Raw genomic sequence first — 19,744 nt, 5'->3', positions numbered from 1 at the left:
CCTGAAAAGGAATCTAGAAAAACTAGAGGCTGAAGTAGCTCCAGGAATCATGCAGAAGGAGTGTGATCCTAGAAACGGCCACACATAGTAAGAAGAGTGATGGACTCCTAAGGAGGCAGGATGCAACCCGGAACCCCACACTATAAATACCACCCAGTCGAATTGGAGGACTGTGATAGAGCAAAAAAAAAAAAAAAAAAAAAAAAAAAAAAAAAAAATAATAATAATAATAATAATAATAATAATAATAATTAGCTATGGCCTTGTTTTAATATAATTACCTGTAATTAGAAGTATAAACTTGTAACATCTATTCAAGAATACAACACAAATTAGCCCTCCATTGGAATAGAGATCATCCCCCAAAATAAGTCAGTGTTTTACTCGGCGTCTAGACCTTTACATAGCAACAAGATTATGCTTCCACCGGGAAAAGATACTTAACACGTTCACTGGTCCAACGTGACTCCAGGTCAGTGAAATGGAAAAGATTATCATCAGTGTACTGAACTTCTCACCAAGTAGCAAAGGGAGGAGCCAAATCTAACTTAATTAACTTACGACCACTATTTATTCATTCTTTATCATGGGTTATTGATTCAGCAGTAAAAATATATCTACATTTATATATATGTGTGTATATATACATATATATGCATTAAGCTACAGATGTTATTTAATATCCAATTTGCTCTACGTCGCAATTAATATATTTTCATATATGTTAACCGAAGGGGAATTTTTTCATTGATAGCAATTTCGTCCTTTCGTGGATTCGGACCAGCGGACAGAGGCGAAATATATATATATATATATATATATATATATATATATATATATATATAATATATATATATATATATATATATATATATATAATATATTATATCTTACCCCCCCCCCCTTTTATTAAACTACACAAATCATAAACCCTTACCTGTCGTCAATGGTGCCCTCTGACTGCAACTATGTCGTTAGGCTATTAAGATCTCGTAAGTATAAAAATATACTATTTATTACTCAGAGCAGTTTGCCAGAACCTGTTGGCGTTTAGGCGCACCTGAAGGAACAGCTCCCAGCCCTTGCACAAGGACGGATGAAAAAAAGACGACCAAAACTTTACAATTTTATTACAAAAATACACCCTACTCTCATGTGCACTCAATATTAACAACCCTAGCAACACTCAATAATAATTTCCCGCCAACTCGGTCAGCCACAGCGAACGTGTGACTCCATGGTCATGGACAAAATGAACTTTGTTTCCAAAATCACGGGAAAAAATACAATACCACACATTCAATCTGACTGATATCACTTAAATTCCACACTAAACCTAAACCCTATCTATTAGTAACACTAATTATCGAGGGACTTACAGTTACCACAGTGGCGAAAGAAATCTTGGTGCGAAACTTGGAGCAAATTTATACGCGTCATACCTGCTTGGACTCTAGAAAGGAAGATCCCTGTCGCTTGAAGAGCGTTTGTCCTTGATCAGTTAGTATTTTTGAGATCCCAAATTTCTCACAAAGACTACGATCCTTCAATATCAGTAATAATTTCATCTTAACAAATCATACTGTAATCTCACACAGATTACACATCAAATGACACAGAAATACTTCAACACAAGAGATAACCATTGCATTTTTGCCGCCAGCTGAAATCTCCCGTAATTCTGCTGTGGTTCTATGGCAGATTCAAGTCGAGATAAATGGGGTACACATTTTTCATGACATCCTCTACCATCAAAAGAAGGGAAGGTCCCCAGAGCAGGATGGGAGGTTCAGATTGATGAGTGGGCTCATCGTCTCAGAGGGATTAAGACCTAGACTCGTACACAGCGCTACAATACAAGTCTAGCTCTCGATGACAGCAATTACTGTCCCTACTGAGTGATCACTCAACACAGTATTAATCAATATAGGATGTCAACACCATGCCACAGAAAACAATGCAAGCAAATAAGCAACATCAATACAATTAGCCAAGTAATCACCAAAGCAACATCAACATCAACACAATGGTAACAGAATCTTAAAGGCAATACAAATGTAAACAACAATACAAGCAAATAAGCATCATCAATGCAAAGGCAGTGCAAGCAATTAAACTATATTAAGGTAAATGGTAGGACACTTAAAAAAGCAATCATTGATACAATGTCAATATAAATGTTCCTGCATTCAAACAGTTCCTGTTTGTGAATTAGCAAATGAATTGTGGCTCCTTATAGAGCGTTCTTCTAATATCGTCTGTATCAATGAAAGGTAATCCACATACTTTTCGAATGAGCAAACTATCTCCATTAAGGAGTGATACGTTTCATTTTGTAACAAGAGATTCTCGTGGCACATCGGTATTCATGCTCATTCATTCCCATAAGGCTTTTGCATTGTATCAAATTACAGTAAGGAAGTTGCATAATGCTCCTTCCAGAGTCACATCAGGAGTGGCTTCTGACCCCGGGTAGCACAAGTGTCACACTTAGATATGAGAAGAATACAATTCGTTTCAAGCACATACTACACATCTTGTTGAAGTCATCTGCTGACTGCCCTTGTTGGTCGCATGAGGCACAATCCTAACGCCTTCAGATCCCTCCTCAACTCCCATTCTTTTACAGTTCGCTGCTAACTGGTTATGTTAACCACTACACTATGTCTTTCACCCACTCAGACATCTGTCTTTGGTCAATCGCAACCTTCCTTTTTGCTCTGGTTTCTAAACTGTTCACTGTTCCACTTGCCCTTTCTCAAACGCTTTCTGTCTCTCTCTCACTCATCTCTAGTCTTTCAGTCTGTTGAGTCACACTTTCTAATGTCATTCTCTACCTGGTTCCAATCATCTTCCTTGGAGTCGCTTTCATCCATGTTCTCTCTCTCCACTCCTTCTTCGTTGTCGTCATGAGCGGGCTCTTCCAATGGGACGATGTGTTCTACTGCTCGGAGGTGTCCCTCGCCCTCGAAGAGCACCTTTACAGATCTCATTACCCCTCTCTCGTCAGGGTATACTGCGACAATCACTGCAAGGGGCCATTGGCGCGCTTTCATCGCTCCACTTTAATTAACACAATGTCTCCCACACGCAGCGCAGTCGGTAGGCTGTTACCTGTGTCTTGGATTTTATGTATAGTAGGCTTCTTTAACAATATATTTATGTCCTCATTGTATCCTGTATCGTGGATTAATACAAAGTTGTTTACGTCTTCAAACATGGTTCAAGGTTATTGGTTAAAAATTCTCGGGCAATAAATATGATAAACTCAATAGCTAAATTGTATGATGCAGTTCTGTTTGCCGAACTCTCTCGTTGGTTTACTCCATGCAGTGAGCAGGCGGGGTCGCAGAGGGGAAGGGGATGTTTGGAGCATAACGTATCTTTACGATTGTTGATTGACCTTGCAAAGATGAAAAAATTCAAATTTTTTGACATTTATTGATTTCCAACAAGCTTATGACAGAGTACCAAGGCGTACTTTATTTTTGATATTGAAAAGACTGGGGTGTGGATCTGTAATGATAGTAGCACTTATTTCGACGTACAAAATTACCAATAGTATTATTGGGACAACTCTAATTGCTTCGACAATTGGTGTTCGCCAGAGGTCACCAACCTCATGTCTATTGTTTGTCATTTTTGTGGACGATCTTAAAAGATTAATTAAAAATAAATGTGGTATTGATGGGTTTTTGGGTTGGTTACACATCCTTGTCCTTATGGATGACACGATATTCCCTTCAACAATCAGGCGTGGTATGTTGGAAAAGTTAAATTTACTCAATCAGTTTTGTAGCTCTCATGGAATGAAAGTAAATAGTAGTAAGACTAAATTTTTTGTGATAAATGGCAATGGACGCGATAAAGAGCCAATGGTTGTAGGGAGCATTTTTGTTAATCCCTGCGAGCAATATGTATATTTAGGATGTATTTTTACTGCTGATGGCTCTATATCATCATCAGTGAAAGAAGAAGCACAAACTAGAATGTGTCATGTTTTAAAATTTATTTCATTCTTAAATAAAAATAATGATGTTCCTTTCTACATAAAGAAAAGGGTTTTTCATTCGGCTTTGTTACCAGCATTAATGTATGGAAATGAATCTTGGATTAAAGGTGATTTGAGACCCATGGAAAAATTATATTTATGGTGCATAAAACAACTGTTAGGTGTCAGGAAAACCACTACAAATTCTCTTTGCTTAGTCGAAATTGGTCTTGTTGATTTTCGTTCACTGGTCAGGTCAAAGCAGAGACAGTTTTTTGCTCAAGCTTGGGTGGAGCGTGGTACAATGGGAGATGATCCGCTGGGCCATGTAATTAATCTAATTTTGGAATTTAATACCCCTACCTCACGTTATATCAGAGACTTGTTAGATAATGAAATTGACGATGTAATGCAAGCATCTGAAAGACTGAAACATGAAGTAACTACCTCAAACTCAGGTAGATTAACTTTCTATAAAAGCATCAATTCAGAATTTAACGTTCATGACATTTATAGTAAAAAAAAAACAATGTAAATGAGTTGGAGAGAACGGAGTGGACAAGATTAAGACTGAGTTCCCACTCTCTTGCTATTGAGGTTGGCCGTTGGAACAGAAGAAGGAGGGGCCGGTTACCTGTAGAGGAGAGGTTGTGTGTGTGTGGCCAAATACAAACTGAGCAACATGTAATCGAAGCATGCCCAGCACCTACCAGATTCGGACCCAGTTTGATATCTCCTCAATGTGCGACTTGATGGTAGAAAGATCAGACTATGCAAATGTTTGTCATATCGCAAGCTTAATCTTGAAGGTTTTCAAATAATAAGATACAAACTCTCTCATTTTAATTCATTTCCTGTCTAAATGTGTGATGTTTACTAGTCTATATTATGTTATTGTTGCTATGTGATATAGAATTGGATATTCTAAACAACTCTCGATATGATATCTTTTGTGTTATTTAAAAAAAATAATATTAATTATTGTTATTGTTGCCATTTGTTTTGAATACAATTTTTTTAATTTTCTTTTTTTCTTTTTTAGGAAATGTAACTTGTGAAATGAGTTTATGTATTTGGACCATTGTGTAATTTCATAATATTGTATTTGATGTTTCTGAGGAGAATGGTCAATAAAATATCTCTCTATCTATCACCTCTGTTGTCTTTACTAAGCCTGCTCTTCTTCTTATTTCATCATTTTCTAATGTCTCAAGCAGCGATATTCCCATAATCCACCACAGCATTCTCATCTCTGTTCTCTCAAGCTTTATTTTCTCTTTTCTTCTTAGAGCTCATGTTTCCGATCCATACACTAACACTGGTTTTATCACTGTGCTATGAATCTTGACTTTTAGCCTGATTGGCATCTTTTAATCACCTACTACTCCAGCTACATATCACCACTTCCCCAATGCTGTTTTTATCCTGATATTAACTTCAGTCTCACATCTTCCCTCTTGGCTTAAAGTAGATCCTAAACATTTAAACTTTTCTACCTGTTTCAAAATCGAGCCTCTTCTTTCTTCTATTACTATTCTGTCTCTATCTTCCCTACTGCTTACGAGGTTTGATTGACAAACTAACTAGATTAAATGTAGGTTTTTAGATAATAAATGTGAGAATCAAATTCCCATCCCCAACCTCGTCACTAAATACTCAATATTATTTCAGTGTCTGTGGTTCACCAGTTCACTTCAATGGCTATATGCCATAACAGCCTATGGTTGTCCATGGAACATCTGAAGGTAGAGAAATCATCACCCATTAACACCAGAACTCACTCAGTTCTTATCAACACCACAAAACAGAAAAAACATGTTTAAAGAGACAAGGAAATAGCCACTAAAAGTTAATCACTATATCAAAAACTCAGCCTTATAGCAAAAGGGAATCCTGGTTTCAGAGTTTCCAGTCTTACTGGTTTGCTTCCCTAAAGTGATTGAATTCCTATCAAAAAAGCCTTTGGCACTTGGCTATTTTCGCATTACACCAACGTACAAACACTTCCTTCGGCATACCCAAGATTCTGATTATAGCCGGAGAAAAATTCTAGAAGCTTCGGTACAGAATGCTGACGAATACTTCATTCGCTTCCACCCAAGATTGTCTCCAAGCCCTCAAGGTGACTTTCCATCAAGCATCCAATGCTGAATCACACAGAATGTGCTGAATTTCCCTGAACAATGCTATATTCGAAAGAGCTCAAATATTCACTTCCGCACTGAATAACATAGTATTTATTCACAAGGCTTCCCAATACTTTTATACAACATTGTTTATATAGGCTATCATTTCATGATGTTTTGCACATCAAAGATTAATACTGTGCATGCGGCCTTCTTTTTTATATAGTTCATGGGCCTGGTTACTGCTCATTTGCTACTGCCCAACAAGACAACATTTCAAATCACCAAGAAGCAAGTGTGGAAATAATAATCATGTCAAGGGGGATGGAACCGGTTGAAGGACCAACACAGATGGGCAATAACTGATTGCATGGACAAGGTCATAAATGGTACCTTAAATGCCATAGATAAAATAACAGAATTTAGGCCAAAGGCCAAGTCCTGGGACATATGAAGTCATTCAGCGCCGAAAGAGAAATTAACAGTCCGTAAGAAGGTTTTGCAAAAGTGTAACAGAGGAAAACCTCACAGTTGCACTATGAAACAATTTTTAGAGTTTGGAAAGTCAAACTGAATATGAACACAGGTACAGTAAACTAAATGAGAGAGGTTGCAACTAGGGGCCGTCGGGACACTGCAAAGAACCTACAGTGCACCATGTGAGGTGCACTAACACCACTACCATGAGGTCAAACGGTTCCCTACTAGAAGGTTTTCATTCCTTAAGCTATAAACAAACCATCATTCCCAAGTGTCATGCACAATCACATATATTATTGATGTTCACTTATTTATAACTTTATAAATATTGTGATCAGAAGTGTAAGTGAAGCTTATAAGCTATTTGTACCTAGAACAAATTTTAAGTCAGGTGAGAGAACATTTGAACATTGCACACCAAGACTATACAACAGAATACTGCCTGAAGTGAAGACCATACTAGAAGAAAAATCAAATTTAAAATAGAACTAAAAACTCCCATATTCTGCAGGAACTATGATACTGATGACAAAACACTAAAAGACAATTAAGTAAAATTTAAGGAGCAACTTACTTAGAAAATGCCCACGGATGTGCCATAGAGGGAATCATCCCTGTGGAGGGCTGTACATAGTATAACCGAACCAAGGAATTGGAAATGGAATATAGAACTTGGGCCAAAGGTCAAGCATTGGCACCTATGAGGTTGTTCAGTAGTGAAACAGATATAGACAGTCAGTAAGAAGGTTTGAAAGGTGTAGCAGGAGGAAAACTTTGCAGTTGCACTATGAAACAAATGTTAGGAGAGGGTGGAAAGTAAGAAGGAAGAAATAGAATATGAACGGAGGTACAGTGAAAGAAATGAAGGGGGTTGTGGCTAGGGGCCGAAGGGTTTATAATTGTTGGTGTTATTCCTTGGCCTAAGCAATTTGTTTTCGTGCTTTAACACCTCGCCCTAACTTCTGGTCTATCCTCCCTGGCCCAACCAATTCTTTATGGAGTCTGCCATCCTCAACTTGAGCAATTCCTCAACACTCCCGTAGGTGGGTAGGCCCATCAGTGCACCTCACATATTATACTATAGGCATTAATTAGGGTTCTTTGCAGAATCCTTTCAGCTTTTAGCTGCAACCTCTTTCATTCCCTTTTCTCTACCTCTCTTCATAACCTCTTTCTTCCATCTGACTTTCTACCCTCTAGAAATTGTTTCACAGGGAAGCTGCACGGTTTTCCTCATGTTACACTTTTTAAACCACCTTACTATATTCCAATCCAATTCCCCAACTCTTTCTTTCCTGTCCAGCTTTTCCGCTCAAAGAACGTTCAGTTACGATCAACTTTGCTTAGCAAATCTATTGGCCCTTTTAGTATGACCCATATTAAATGAGCACATAGTTTGCAAAAATCAGACTTAGCTGCACCCCCAGATGTGTCTTCATAAAGAAACCCTTGGCGGCATTTACCTTTTTCCAAATAAACTAAGAGAAGATTCTGTGTAAGCGAAATAGTAACTTTTTACCTTTGTAAGTAGTGTTGAATAACTTGAATAATTGATTTACGTTTCTGGATTATATGCCCCAAGGAATGGCTTGTGGAGCAGTAGCAAAATGTGTCCAGCAACCTCTTGTGCAGTGATATTGGTTATCTCATACAAGTTTTTTTTATTTCTATAAGAGGGGAGACCATATTATATAATAATTCCATGCTGGAGTGCTCGTCAATTTTTGGATAACTGAACCAAACACCAGGGTAAAGTTTCAGTTCATTAAATAAACACTCATTAGATCAATCACTTCTCTTCTTCAACCACAGTTTAATTCAGGTCCTTTTCAATGTGGTTTTCCAATTTCTGTAGCATGAGCTCAGTCTATGGTGCCATCACTGAGCTGAGCGTATATGTCCTCACTCTACCAGGTTTCAGCAAACTGAAGTGAATCAGAATGTCTATGGGCAATGTGGATACTGGAGTCCGAACGGACCTTGATCCACTTTAGAGCTCTTCAAGCTAGACCCAGTAACTGAAAAGTCAAGAGACCACATTACCCTTGTGGACATGGGGCTGATCTGGCAGCTTGCCACACATAAACCTGAAGACCGTGAGTCTCAGAGGTGAGACAGTTCGGGGTACCACTGGGGTGACTACTTAGATAAAAATCTGTGCTTTAATCTTCTCACACCATGTCAATACATACCTCATCATCCTTGTCAATGACATATATGACCTTCCCTTCAGCATCAAGGATGATGAGCGTGATTGCCAGGCAGCAAAACATCCAAAAGACAGGTTTCCAGGTGCCTGACAGTGTTCAACCAATTAATGGTCAAATCTGGAAACAAGGACAGACTACAGTAACTTGTAAAGTAACAGCTGAAAAGACAAGTAGGTCAGGTGCAGGGTGACACCATACACTGCAAGGGAGAAACATCAACAAACCTGAGCACTGGCGTGGCCAATGGGGGCTGTCTTCAGGCATCCAGAAGCATATACAAAGCTGCTTTCTGCTGTTCAGTGAGGAATCAGAGGAATTTATTTCTAATGATTAGAAATTCATTTCTTGATATGATGTGGTTTGGATCCCACAATAAGCTGTAGGTTCTGTTGCTAAGAAACAAATTGGTTCTTAGCCACGTAAAAATACCTAATCCTTTGGGCCACCCCTAGGGGAGCTGCTAATCTGCTCAGTGATCTGGTAAAACTAAGATATACTTAACTTTCTCTGCCTATACACTGGACCTGTTGTACTAGACTGTGAGGACACAGATGTGTATTTCCAAGCAGCCTATGTCTTGCAGCACGTCAGAGGTGATTTGCTGGATAAACACAAGCATGCATTAATCAACTGTCATACTATACTCTCGGAAGAGGTTGCAGATATCATCTTACCTCTCCCTGTATTCACTGGCATTGGCCACACCTCAGGGTTCTATGGGCATGGGAAGAAAGTGTTGGAGAAGGTGAAGATCAATTCTGAGGCAAGAGAACTCCTGGGATGAGAGTCTGGCATTAATACATGAAGTCAGAGCGGATACGAAGGCATTTGTTATCTCCATCATTTATGCTGAGAGTGCAGATGTGAGCTGCAGGCAAACCAGAGTTTCCAATTGGCACAAACTAAAGAATAAGTGTACAATCCGTCTCCCAACTGATGATGACTCTTTGTATCTTCGTATGGAAAGGACAAACTACCTTGCATATTGCCAACTTCATTACAACCTGCAAGAGCATCCTTCTCCCATTGGTCACGGCTGGGAACTAACGATCGAGAAGCTTAGACATCGTGACTGCAGTGTCCAATTCCTTAAGTTTAGTCTTTGAAGCAGATGAGTATACTTGGCAGCCATAGCCTAACTCAGATAAACATACTGCATTGTAAAGCCTTAACAACAATTTCTTATCAGCAGCCCAATTAAAATTAGATACTACTTCTAAAATATTTATTTCATTTTTTGATCTATTTGCTTTCACTTTTAACTGGTCAATATGATTATTCCAAGTGAGCTTTTCATCCGTGACCATTCATAAAAAATTTAACTTCAGTGGCATAAGTAAGAGTTGGAATGGTTTCCTTAGTTCGGCGCCTGCAGAACAAAACAGCAACACTTAATTCAGAAAATCGAAATCCTTGCTTGTTAGCCTACTTGCTAACTTCATTCACGACTCTTTGCATAAAGTTGCTAGTAGAAACAGCATCATATCCTGTGCAGTACAGAGCCAAATCATCTACAAATAAAGAGCCTTTTAATGGTGATGGTATATTTTCTAATACATTGTTAACGGCAATAGCAAAGAGGGTGACACTAAGGAAACTACCCTGAGGAACTCTTACCTTATATATTTCTGATAACAACGAATTTACATATCTGATCATTTTTCCTTTAATGCCCATCTCATAAAAACTTTTTTTTATACCAAAGTGGTATGTGGTGTCATATGCCTTTTCCAAAGGCATATGAACTAGTCTCGAGAATTCCAAAACATTAGAAATGTTCAGATTTCTTTTGGTTTAAGAGAAAATTTTGAACCATATAGTGCAAAATTTACACTGCAGGGACTCAAAGATGCCTTGCAGAATACTAAAGCATCAGCCTCTGGTGGAGATAAAATACTTTATGAAATGCTGAAACATCTCCCAGAAAAGTCAAAGTAATTTCTTCTGGATATAATAAATGAAATCTGGGAAACTGGTATTATTCATAAGAGCTAGAAATCATCATTAATCATCCCTATGAAGAAGCCAAACTTGTATGGCACTGAGAAACCAATAAATTGCTTTCTCCATTCCAGTTTGGCTTTAGGAAAAGTAGATTTACTTTGGATCCCTTGCTAAGACTCTCAAACAGTCTGTATCAAAGACTTGTTAATTTGGATATGCAAAAAAACTTGGGTAATTTACAACAAAAAATGGCTGCTCTTATACATAAGACTTATGCACAATTAAAGGTTACGTGGACTCCGATTTTTAAAAAAGAGGATTTGGAACTTTTGCTTTCACTTAGGAAACGTGATGACCTAGTGATCTGCAAGCCAGACAAGGGCAAAGGAGTTGTATTATTGAATAAGAATGATTATGTCAATAAGATTGAAGACATACTGTCGGATACTTCTAAGTTTGTAGCTCACGGTAATCCTAATTTTTTAGACATTTATAAACGAGAGGATCGTATTAATAGGTTTTTAAGGAAATTAAAAACTGATAACATTATTGATGATAAAACCTACCAAAAGCTGTATGTAACCGGTTCTTCCTTCAGTATATTGTATGGGCTACCAAAAATTCATAAAGATGGAATTCCTATAAGACCAATTATGGCAGCGTATAATAGCCCTTCTTTTTCTATTTCAAAATATCTGGTTTCTCTCCTTAGCGAGTATACTTCAAGTCAATTTATTTTAATGAATGGTTATGAATTTCAAAATCAAATCATTAGTCAGGACGGTGACCTGTATATGTCAAGCTTTGATGTTGAGTCTTTATTTACGAATGTTCCCTTAAACGAGACTATAGAGATTATTTTAAACAAGGTTTTCCCAGATGGCAATTTTACATTTCATGGTTTTACTAGGTCTCTTTTTAAACAACTTCTAGAACTTGCGGTGCAAGATTCTATGTTTATTTTTAATCAAAAATTGTACTCTCAGGTAGATGGTGTTGCTATGGGTTCTCCAATAGGACCTTTTTTTGCGAATTTTTTTATGTCTTTTTTAGAACAAAAATTTTTAGATTGTTGTCCGTCGTCTTTTAAACCATTGTTTTACAGAAGGTATGTAGATGATACCTTTGTTCTTTTTAAGTATCAGTGGCAGGCCACCCAGTTTTTAGATTTTATTAATCAGCAACACCTTAACATTAATTTTACTATGGAATTGGAGAGAGATAATTGTTTACCGTTTTTAGATGTTTTAATCACGAGAGCTAATTCTGTTTTTACTACTGCCGTTTACAGAAAGAAAACTTATACAGGTCTTGCAAATAATTTCTACAGTGCTTGCCAAGCCAGTTTTAAATTGAATACCATCTATACTTTAGTATATAGGGCTCTTAGATACTCGTCCAGTTGGGCCATATTTCATAAGGAGATTGAATTTTTAACTACTTTCTTTCAACAAAATTCATTTCCCAAAGATCTAGTTTTTAGAACCGTTAACAAACTTTTAACTGATTATTTTCATCCTGCCACACTGGTTTTTAATGTTCCGAAAAAACTTATGTATGCTTCAATCCCTTATAGTTTTAACTCCAAATTTTCGCATAAACTGAAACAAATTATTGAAACTGAGATACCGTGCATTAATTTAAAATTGCTATCAAATAATCCCAGTAAAATTGGCTCCTTGTTTGGCTTTAAGGACCGCCTGCATCCCTTCATGAGATCCAATGTGATCTATAAGTTTACATGCCCAGGATGTCCTGGTACTTATATTGGATCAAAGAAAAGGTTGTTGCAGATGCGTTATTACAGTCACTTAGGGTTGAGTTTTAGAACGGGACAAAGATTGAGCTGACCAGAACATTCAAATATAAAAAATCATGCTATCAATTGTAAAATTGAGGTCAAGAAGCAGCACTTTTCCATATTAGGGTATTCTAAGGATGCAGATTATCTGACTACCTTAGAGTCATTATATATTAAAAGACTCGTTCCATCGTTAAACGGTGGCTGCTCCTCTGCTCAACTATATCTGGCATAGTCGTCTTTGGAGGTTCTTGTTCTTTCTTTGGTCATTCTATCTTCTTTCTTTGTACCTGAAGGTTGGTGTTACAGCAGTTGTTTTTACTTTGCTTTGCTGTTTTTAGTCTTTTAATGTTTTTAATTGTCATTTTGAGAATCCAGTGTATTTTTAGTATTTTAATGTTATTATTTTGTCATTTTTCAGACTGATGATGCACATAGTCATGTGCGAAACGTTTCTTAATGAATATATCTTTTAAAAAACATCCATGTGTCTGGCATTCCTTGAATGATATTTGAGGGTTCTACTGCATAGTATATAGTATTTATATATATATATATATATATCTATCATATATATATATATATATATCATACACCATGTGTCTTCGGCATTCCTGAATTGATATTTGAGGGTCATACTGCAGATAGTATATATATATATATATATATATATATATATATATATATATATATATATATGTATATATACTACATACTATATATATATATATATATATATACATATATATATATATATATATATATATATATATATATATATATATATATATATATATGTTAACAGGTAACACACATAAATATTTCTGCTTTTACGTTCCCTCCTAAACTGTAATGAGCGTACTTCACAAGAATTGTTCACAAGACGATTCGTGTATGATCAGCTGTTAAGTATACATATATGTACTTAATTTAGATTTAGTAATATATTACCCATCAGTACTTTTGCAACATCTCATACCATCATTCACCATTACTTATGTGATACCACAATTTCCATCCTGACTTTTAGCTTTCTATTACGGTTTCCTTCTGGAGGTGTGACGGTGTCATGGATCATTGCAGTTGATTTTAGCTCAACAGTTCATGTATAAGTTCTTTCATTTAAATCATGAATATAAGTTGAAACTACATCCAAATATGCATTAATTACCTTCTGTTGGGTGCCCCCGAAAGTACAGTATTAAAATAGTAGAGTTAAGCAAAGTTAACAACTGACAACAAAAAAGAATAAAATAAACTAGTATGGTAATATCAATGATTTATTCAAAGAAATTATTCGAATAACTTCGGACAAAGATTTATTCTAAAGGACACTCCATATCAAATACTCTATCCAGTTATGTCTGTAGCCCAAAGTCATCAAGTGTTTAGCATTTCTCGTTGGTTGAGGCAGCCTCAGACACACTTGAGTCCTCATCCCTCTCAGTTTGGCAAGAAAGGCATGGCAGTTTCTTCTCCATGGCTGCTCGGTACTTAGGATGGCTGATGGCATAAACAATGGGGTTGTACACAGCATTGGCCTTAGCGAAAACTGAGCCCCAAATGGTGAAGAGAGGTGTAATCAAAGGCTTGTAGTTCATGCCTACAATATTGATTACGAAGTAAGGAGTCCATGCCATGAACCACAGTGAAACAGTCATGAGAGCAACTTTAGCAAGGCGGCATTCATTAGATGTCTTTTTGGCTTCTGGGTCATTTCTCAGAGACTTGACTCCCATCTTCTTGGCCTGTTCACGCATCTGTTTCTCATGAGTGGCAACAGCCTTCAAGATGAATGTGTAGCAATAAATGATGATGAAGAGTGGAAGGACATAGCAATCAAAAGCATAGAAATACAGGTAAAGATGGCCCCACAGATCATCACTGAGGTAGTCGGTACCACAGGCAGTCATGTTACCTTCAGGGACATACCTGTTGAATCCGAACAATGGAAGGATGCACCAAATCAAGGTGTGACCCCACACATAGAAAATTCGCAGCAAAGCTCCTGTTTTTGTCAGCGGTTTTGCAGAAATACCCTTCACAATAACGTTGTAACGATCAAGCGTGATGAATACCATGGCCCAAATGGAGGCACAGCCACAAATCGAGCCTATGGCAGCATAGATCTCACAGAAGAGGCCACTGAAGGCCCACATCTGATAATAACAGTTTACTATAGTTGGAGGGACCATGAAAGACATTATGATAAAATCAGAAAATGCCAGACTTACAACAAACATATTTGATGGACTCCTGAGAGATTTGGTGCACATGAAGACCCAGATAACGACAAAGTTACCACAGACAGCAAGAGTACCCGTAACAAACATGAATACTCCAACTAGGCTGTACCACAGAGGGTTCATGGGAGGGTACTGGTACCAGTGGTTGTGAATGTAACCCAAGAGCTCTTGTGGAACCCTGTCGACAACGGTGTAGTTACCGTATGGGTTCGTAGAGGCCAGGATGTCACTGCCACCCATGTTGGATGATTCGTCCCAGTAGCCCATCTGAAAGAAATTCGTCTATGCTAAGATTTTGGGAATTTGAAATTTACTTTTTAATGCCACTGGTTCTTTTTCAAATAGTTAAACTTAGTTAAATGTTATAACCAGTATTTGAACCAAGTGTGCCTGATTGGCACTAATTAGAATTGAAATATTTTTTCTAAAATGAACCTCCACAGGTTTCAAGGTGGGTAATGGAGTAACGAAATCATTAACATAGATAATGAGCAATTTAACTAATTTGCTTGGAGAATTGTGTGCATGCTTTAATAATTACAACAGTCTTTATTCAATCAATATTTAGTGACTGAAGTACTTTTGAACAGCTTGGCAGTTTTTACAATTAATCTGCATTTTATTAACGTTTAAGTACTAGTCTTCATTAAAAAATGATTTGTTAAGGGCTGTCTACTATTGATAACACAGTTTTATGACCTTCACATGAAGAAATCCTAAATGTTTTATTCTTTGGGTATCTTACAGCTTGTATTTGAATTGAACAACAATAAAAGCAATGCATTATTTATATTTTCTCCTTTCTCTTGGATACCTACTTTGCAGTCGAAGTGCTTCGAGGGGTCGAGAGTAACCAGCAGCCGTCAGGAACAGGTTCCCGGGATTCTGTTCCAAGTGCTGCTGCGGCTGGAGTGTCACTGTTCCACGAGCAGGAGGGGGTTTATATACCTGACTTCATGCTCCGCTGAGTTCCCCCATGTGAGTGTGTTCAAAAGCCAACAACAGAGCTTTGTTGTTAAATCACCCGAAAGGTTACGCAACTTCTTTAGGGTGACTTGAGGATGTTTAAGGTTTCTCTGGGAAATAATGACATGCTCATAAACAATCGGAGAGTTATTGTTGTTTCATGTAAATAGATGACATCAACAGAATTCCCAACACTGCTCGTTTTGTCAACGGCCGGTCAACCAATTAAAAATTTCTTCATAATTTCAGCAACTGGGATGTTATCGTGCATATTTCTTTTTTTAATATTGAACGATTGTTTTTAAGCTTTAACAGACTTCTTCGACATCTTCGTCCCACTTTAATTTTATAACGAAAAAGATACGTTAATCTTTCCTACCTTCGTATCATGGAAACTTAACCACCAGCCCAAATGCCCCCCCCCTCCCCCCCCCTCACGAAAAAAATGTCCACTTGTCTGTTGCAAGTGGAATCGCTAGGCAGTTTTTTCTTTTTTGGTGATTAGATGTTCCAGAGACAAATAAATCACTTCTCTTAAAACATAAGAATAAAACTAGCGTACTACCGACGTACGCATTCCCATGCCTCAGCTTGAGTGAGGAGTTTGACGAACTTACAAGTTCAATGCAAATTTCTCTTCATATTTTTTTCAAGGGATTTTTTGGGCATTCGCTCACAAACAACTCGAAGTACAGCATTCGACTCTTCCGTAAAGGAAAAAAAGGAACATTATTTTTCATGTACTATAGCTTACCTCCATTACTGCTGGCATTTCTGATTATTGCAGCAGTGTTCATTATAAGATTATTATTATCATTGTTATCATTATTAAGAACACGAACCCTATTCATATGGAACAAGCAAACAGGGGCCACCATTGACTTGAAATTCAAGCTTCAGAAGAATATGGTGCTCATTTGATGGAGGTAAAAGGTCATTGGAAATACAGGAAATATCGATCAGTTATTACGCAAGAAAAATAAATTGACAAACAAATAAAAAAAAAGATAAAAATGCACGCAAAATACTAAATTACAAGGAGAATTGTTTTAGGGTAGAACTGAACTTCATCTCCGCTTGAACTTTAGAGGTTCGAACTACTACTTAAAATCCCCAGGGAGACGGAGAACCTCTGGACGGTGAGGATCATGTCAGTTATTGTTTGTTTGTATGGTGTTTTTACGTTGCATAGAACCAGTGGTTATTCAGCAACGGGACCAACGACTTTACGTGACTTCCGAACCACGTCGAGTGTGAACTTCTATCACCAGAAATACACATCGTTCACTCCTCGCGACCACCAAGGTGGGACGTCAACACCATACCAACCACGCCACTGAGGCGCCTTACCAGTTATTGTCAGTAACAATGAAAAACTCGACATAAAATAACTGTGATGGTAATCTTAGACCAGGGATAAAATATATGAGTAAAATTTAAAGGTCTTTTCCCCAGCTGCATGCTTTTATGCAGCTGGACTCAAACTAAATGAGTTTGTACTTTTCACTTAAAATTGCACAAACGAAATCCTTAAAAACTATTTTTCTATAATTGCTTATTTTTATTAACAAAACTTTTTTTTTTTTGTACACATGATCTTCAATTTGACTCAGTATTTTTCTATAGAAGACACCCTTTACTCAAAACAAAATCGTTTGAATTAACTTTTTTTTTATATAATATTACGGTTTCCATTGGTGATACCACGGATAATTAATAAGATTAGGTATATATACATCTGACAATATTCAAATTAATTTTGTAAATAAACATATTGCACAATGTTATGTTGACTATAGGAATACATAGCAATTATAACACTCGAATGACGAGTATGAAAAAAAAAGAGATATGCACATATTTTGTTTCTATCAAGGCTTCTCTAACTTTTCAGACCAAGAAAAAACAATGGCCGAATTTTCTTGACTGATAAACTATCTCACTGACTAGCTGCAACGACCATTTTTGACAACTTACCTATGCTACTGACCTCTTTACACACACACACACACACACACACACACACATATATTTATATATATATATTATATAATATATACATATATATTATATATATACACATATATACGTATGTTTATTATTTCATTTAGGTAAGTACCATATCTGTATGAATGTGTATGTATACGGCATATGTATTTATGCCTATTCTATCATTCTCTTTCCTGATGTCGAAGTATGAATACCACCACTATCGATGATTATACTATTAATATGAGGAAAATTTGTGATATTATGATTATTATCGTTCTGATTAACAATTTCATTATCAATTCACTATCAATACTACATGGCCGTGTGCACAGGAGAAGCAACGTTTATGAAATGCATTTTTATTCATTTGCTAAATACTGTTCTTTATCCACACAAGCCCTATGAACGTTTAGTGAATTTCGTGGGCATCTGAACTATACTTTACGTATCCTTGAAACTCCAGGGTAACAATGGTTTTCACAGTGTGTGTTTAAGACTTTGTACATATTTCAAGTTAAAGGAAATGTGAATTGCGGCATAGAACTACATTACACCTTTAATATTTTCATTTGATGCCCATTCCCTTAATGTGCACTATTAGGCGTTTGAGTGAGTGAAACAAAATAAGAACTTCATACACTGCTACTACCACTACTGCCAACATCCGAGTCTTCATTCATAAAGTATTTGGGCAGGCGTCTAGTAAAGTACGTCATACGACAGTGCCAATGAGTGGGAAGAACTTCAGTAATGACGTTTTATTAGCCTCTATCTACGAGCCTGCTAGACTCGGCCAAGGTTCCCTTTAAATATCTCTGATTTACTCTATGTGCGTTAATTATTAACATTGATCATCACTGTATATTTTTGCTAATTATTTTGTGGCTTTAAATAAGCCATATCCCAAATATGATCCATATCAGAGTTATGTAATGCTCACTCATGTCATCAAACTTGACAACCCTGTCCAGGAGCGATATACAGCCTAGACCGCATTCTTATGCTAATAATGCCAACTAGCATTCCAGGACGAAACTTTTTTTTCTAGTATAATTCTTTATATACTCTGGCCTCCTGCAACCTGTTTGGATCATCTATATTGCGTGGAGGATATCGCAAAATTTTATTAACTTTGCAATAAAAAGTAATATAACTCCATGCTCAGTAGTGCATTCAGCATTTTAACACATTTTCCATGCAACTTTACTTTGAAATACAAAGTGGCGTATTTCATCTTCATCCCTCGTTTGTTAAGGCCTGTCCACACGACCGGGCCTGATCGGCGGACCTCCCCTCTAACGAGCAAACCGTCAAATTGCCCGATGTGTCATGTAGCAAAAACACCATGGTGGTACCCGATGGCTTGAGCTTCGCCCCTGGCAGACGTACGTTAACCATATAAATTTCTTTTAATGAGACATTCTTTGCACCATATTCTCTTTTCATCACACACAAAGCAATTATCATGCTACACAATTTCTTCTTCTTCTTTGCGGTAAGCACCATGTTTGTCGTACCGCACTGAACACACTACTGGCATCGTCGGGCACGCCCACCTCTCCATCGCCTCACCCTTGTGGACAACATACACAGGTAAGCCCGCCAGAATTTGCCCGTCAACCCCGGAGCACGTCGATTAGGCCCGCTCGTGTGGACAGGCCTTCAGGTTGAATAGCTCATCCCATCCGTCAAAAATGACGTCAATCGCTAGTCCCCTTGGAGTTTCCTGCCGTTATCGCTTGCTAGGAAGCACAACTTCTCTTTCTTAAATATCATACATACAGGGGTTCACTGTCTTTTACTCTATAATCCATGTGGAGTTGATATGCCCGTTAATTATTGCATCCTAGATTGTAATTGGGCAATTTAAACTAGTTAGCTTTGAATGCATTAGATTTGCTTATAAAACTCCCCAACCTTACTCATTCCCCTTTTATCCGAAATCACATTTGCAGCGCAAATATACATTTACACTAACTGCATTATAA

General features: G+C 37.3%; 1 protein-coding gene across 1 annotated transcript; it reads right to left on the bottom strand.

The window, feature by feature from the left end:
* Positions 1–13,818: 13,818 nt before the first annotated feature.
* LOC135200203 (rhodopsin-like) lies at positions 13,819–15,717 on the bottom strand. The gene is made up of 2 exons (XM_064228640.1): positions 15,617–15,717; positions 13,819–15,065 (listed from the first exon to the last, which is right to left on the bottom strand). Exon 2 carries the CDS (start codon positions 15,063–15,065, stop codon positions 13,941–13,943), a length of 1,125 nt encoding a protein of 374 aa, XP_064084710.1. The 5' UTR covers positions 15,617–15,717; the 3' UTR covers positions 13,819–13,940.
* Positions 15,718–19,744: the final 4,027 nt, after the last annotated feature.

This window comes from Macrobrachium nipponense, chromosome 26 (assembly GCF_015104395.2).
Source record: "Macrobrachium nipponense isolate FS-2020 chromosome 26, ASM1510439v2, whole genome shotgun sequence".
In the NCBI taxonomy this organism is placed as follows: Eukaryota; Metazoa; Arthropoda; class Malacostraca; order Decapoda; family Palaemonidae; genus Macrobrachium; species Macrobrachium nipponense.
Note: the sequence above shows the minus strand (reverse complement) of the source record. Positions and strands in the feature narration are given on the sequence as shown.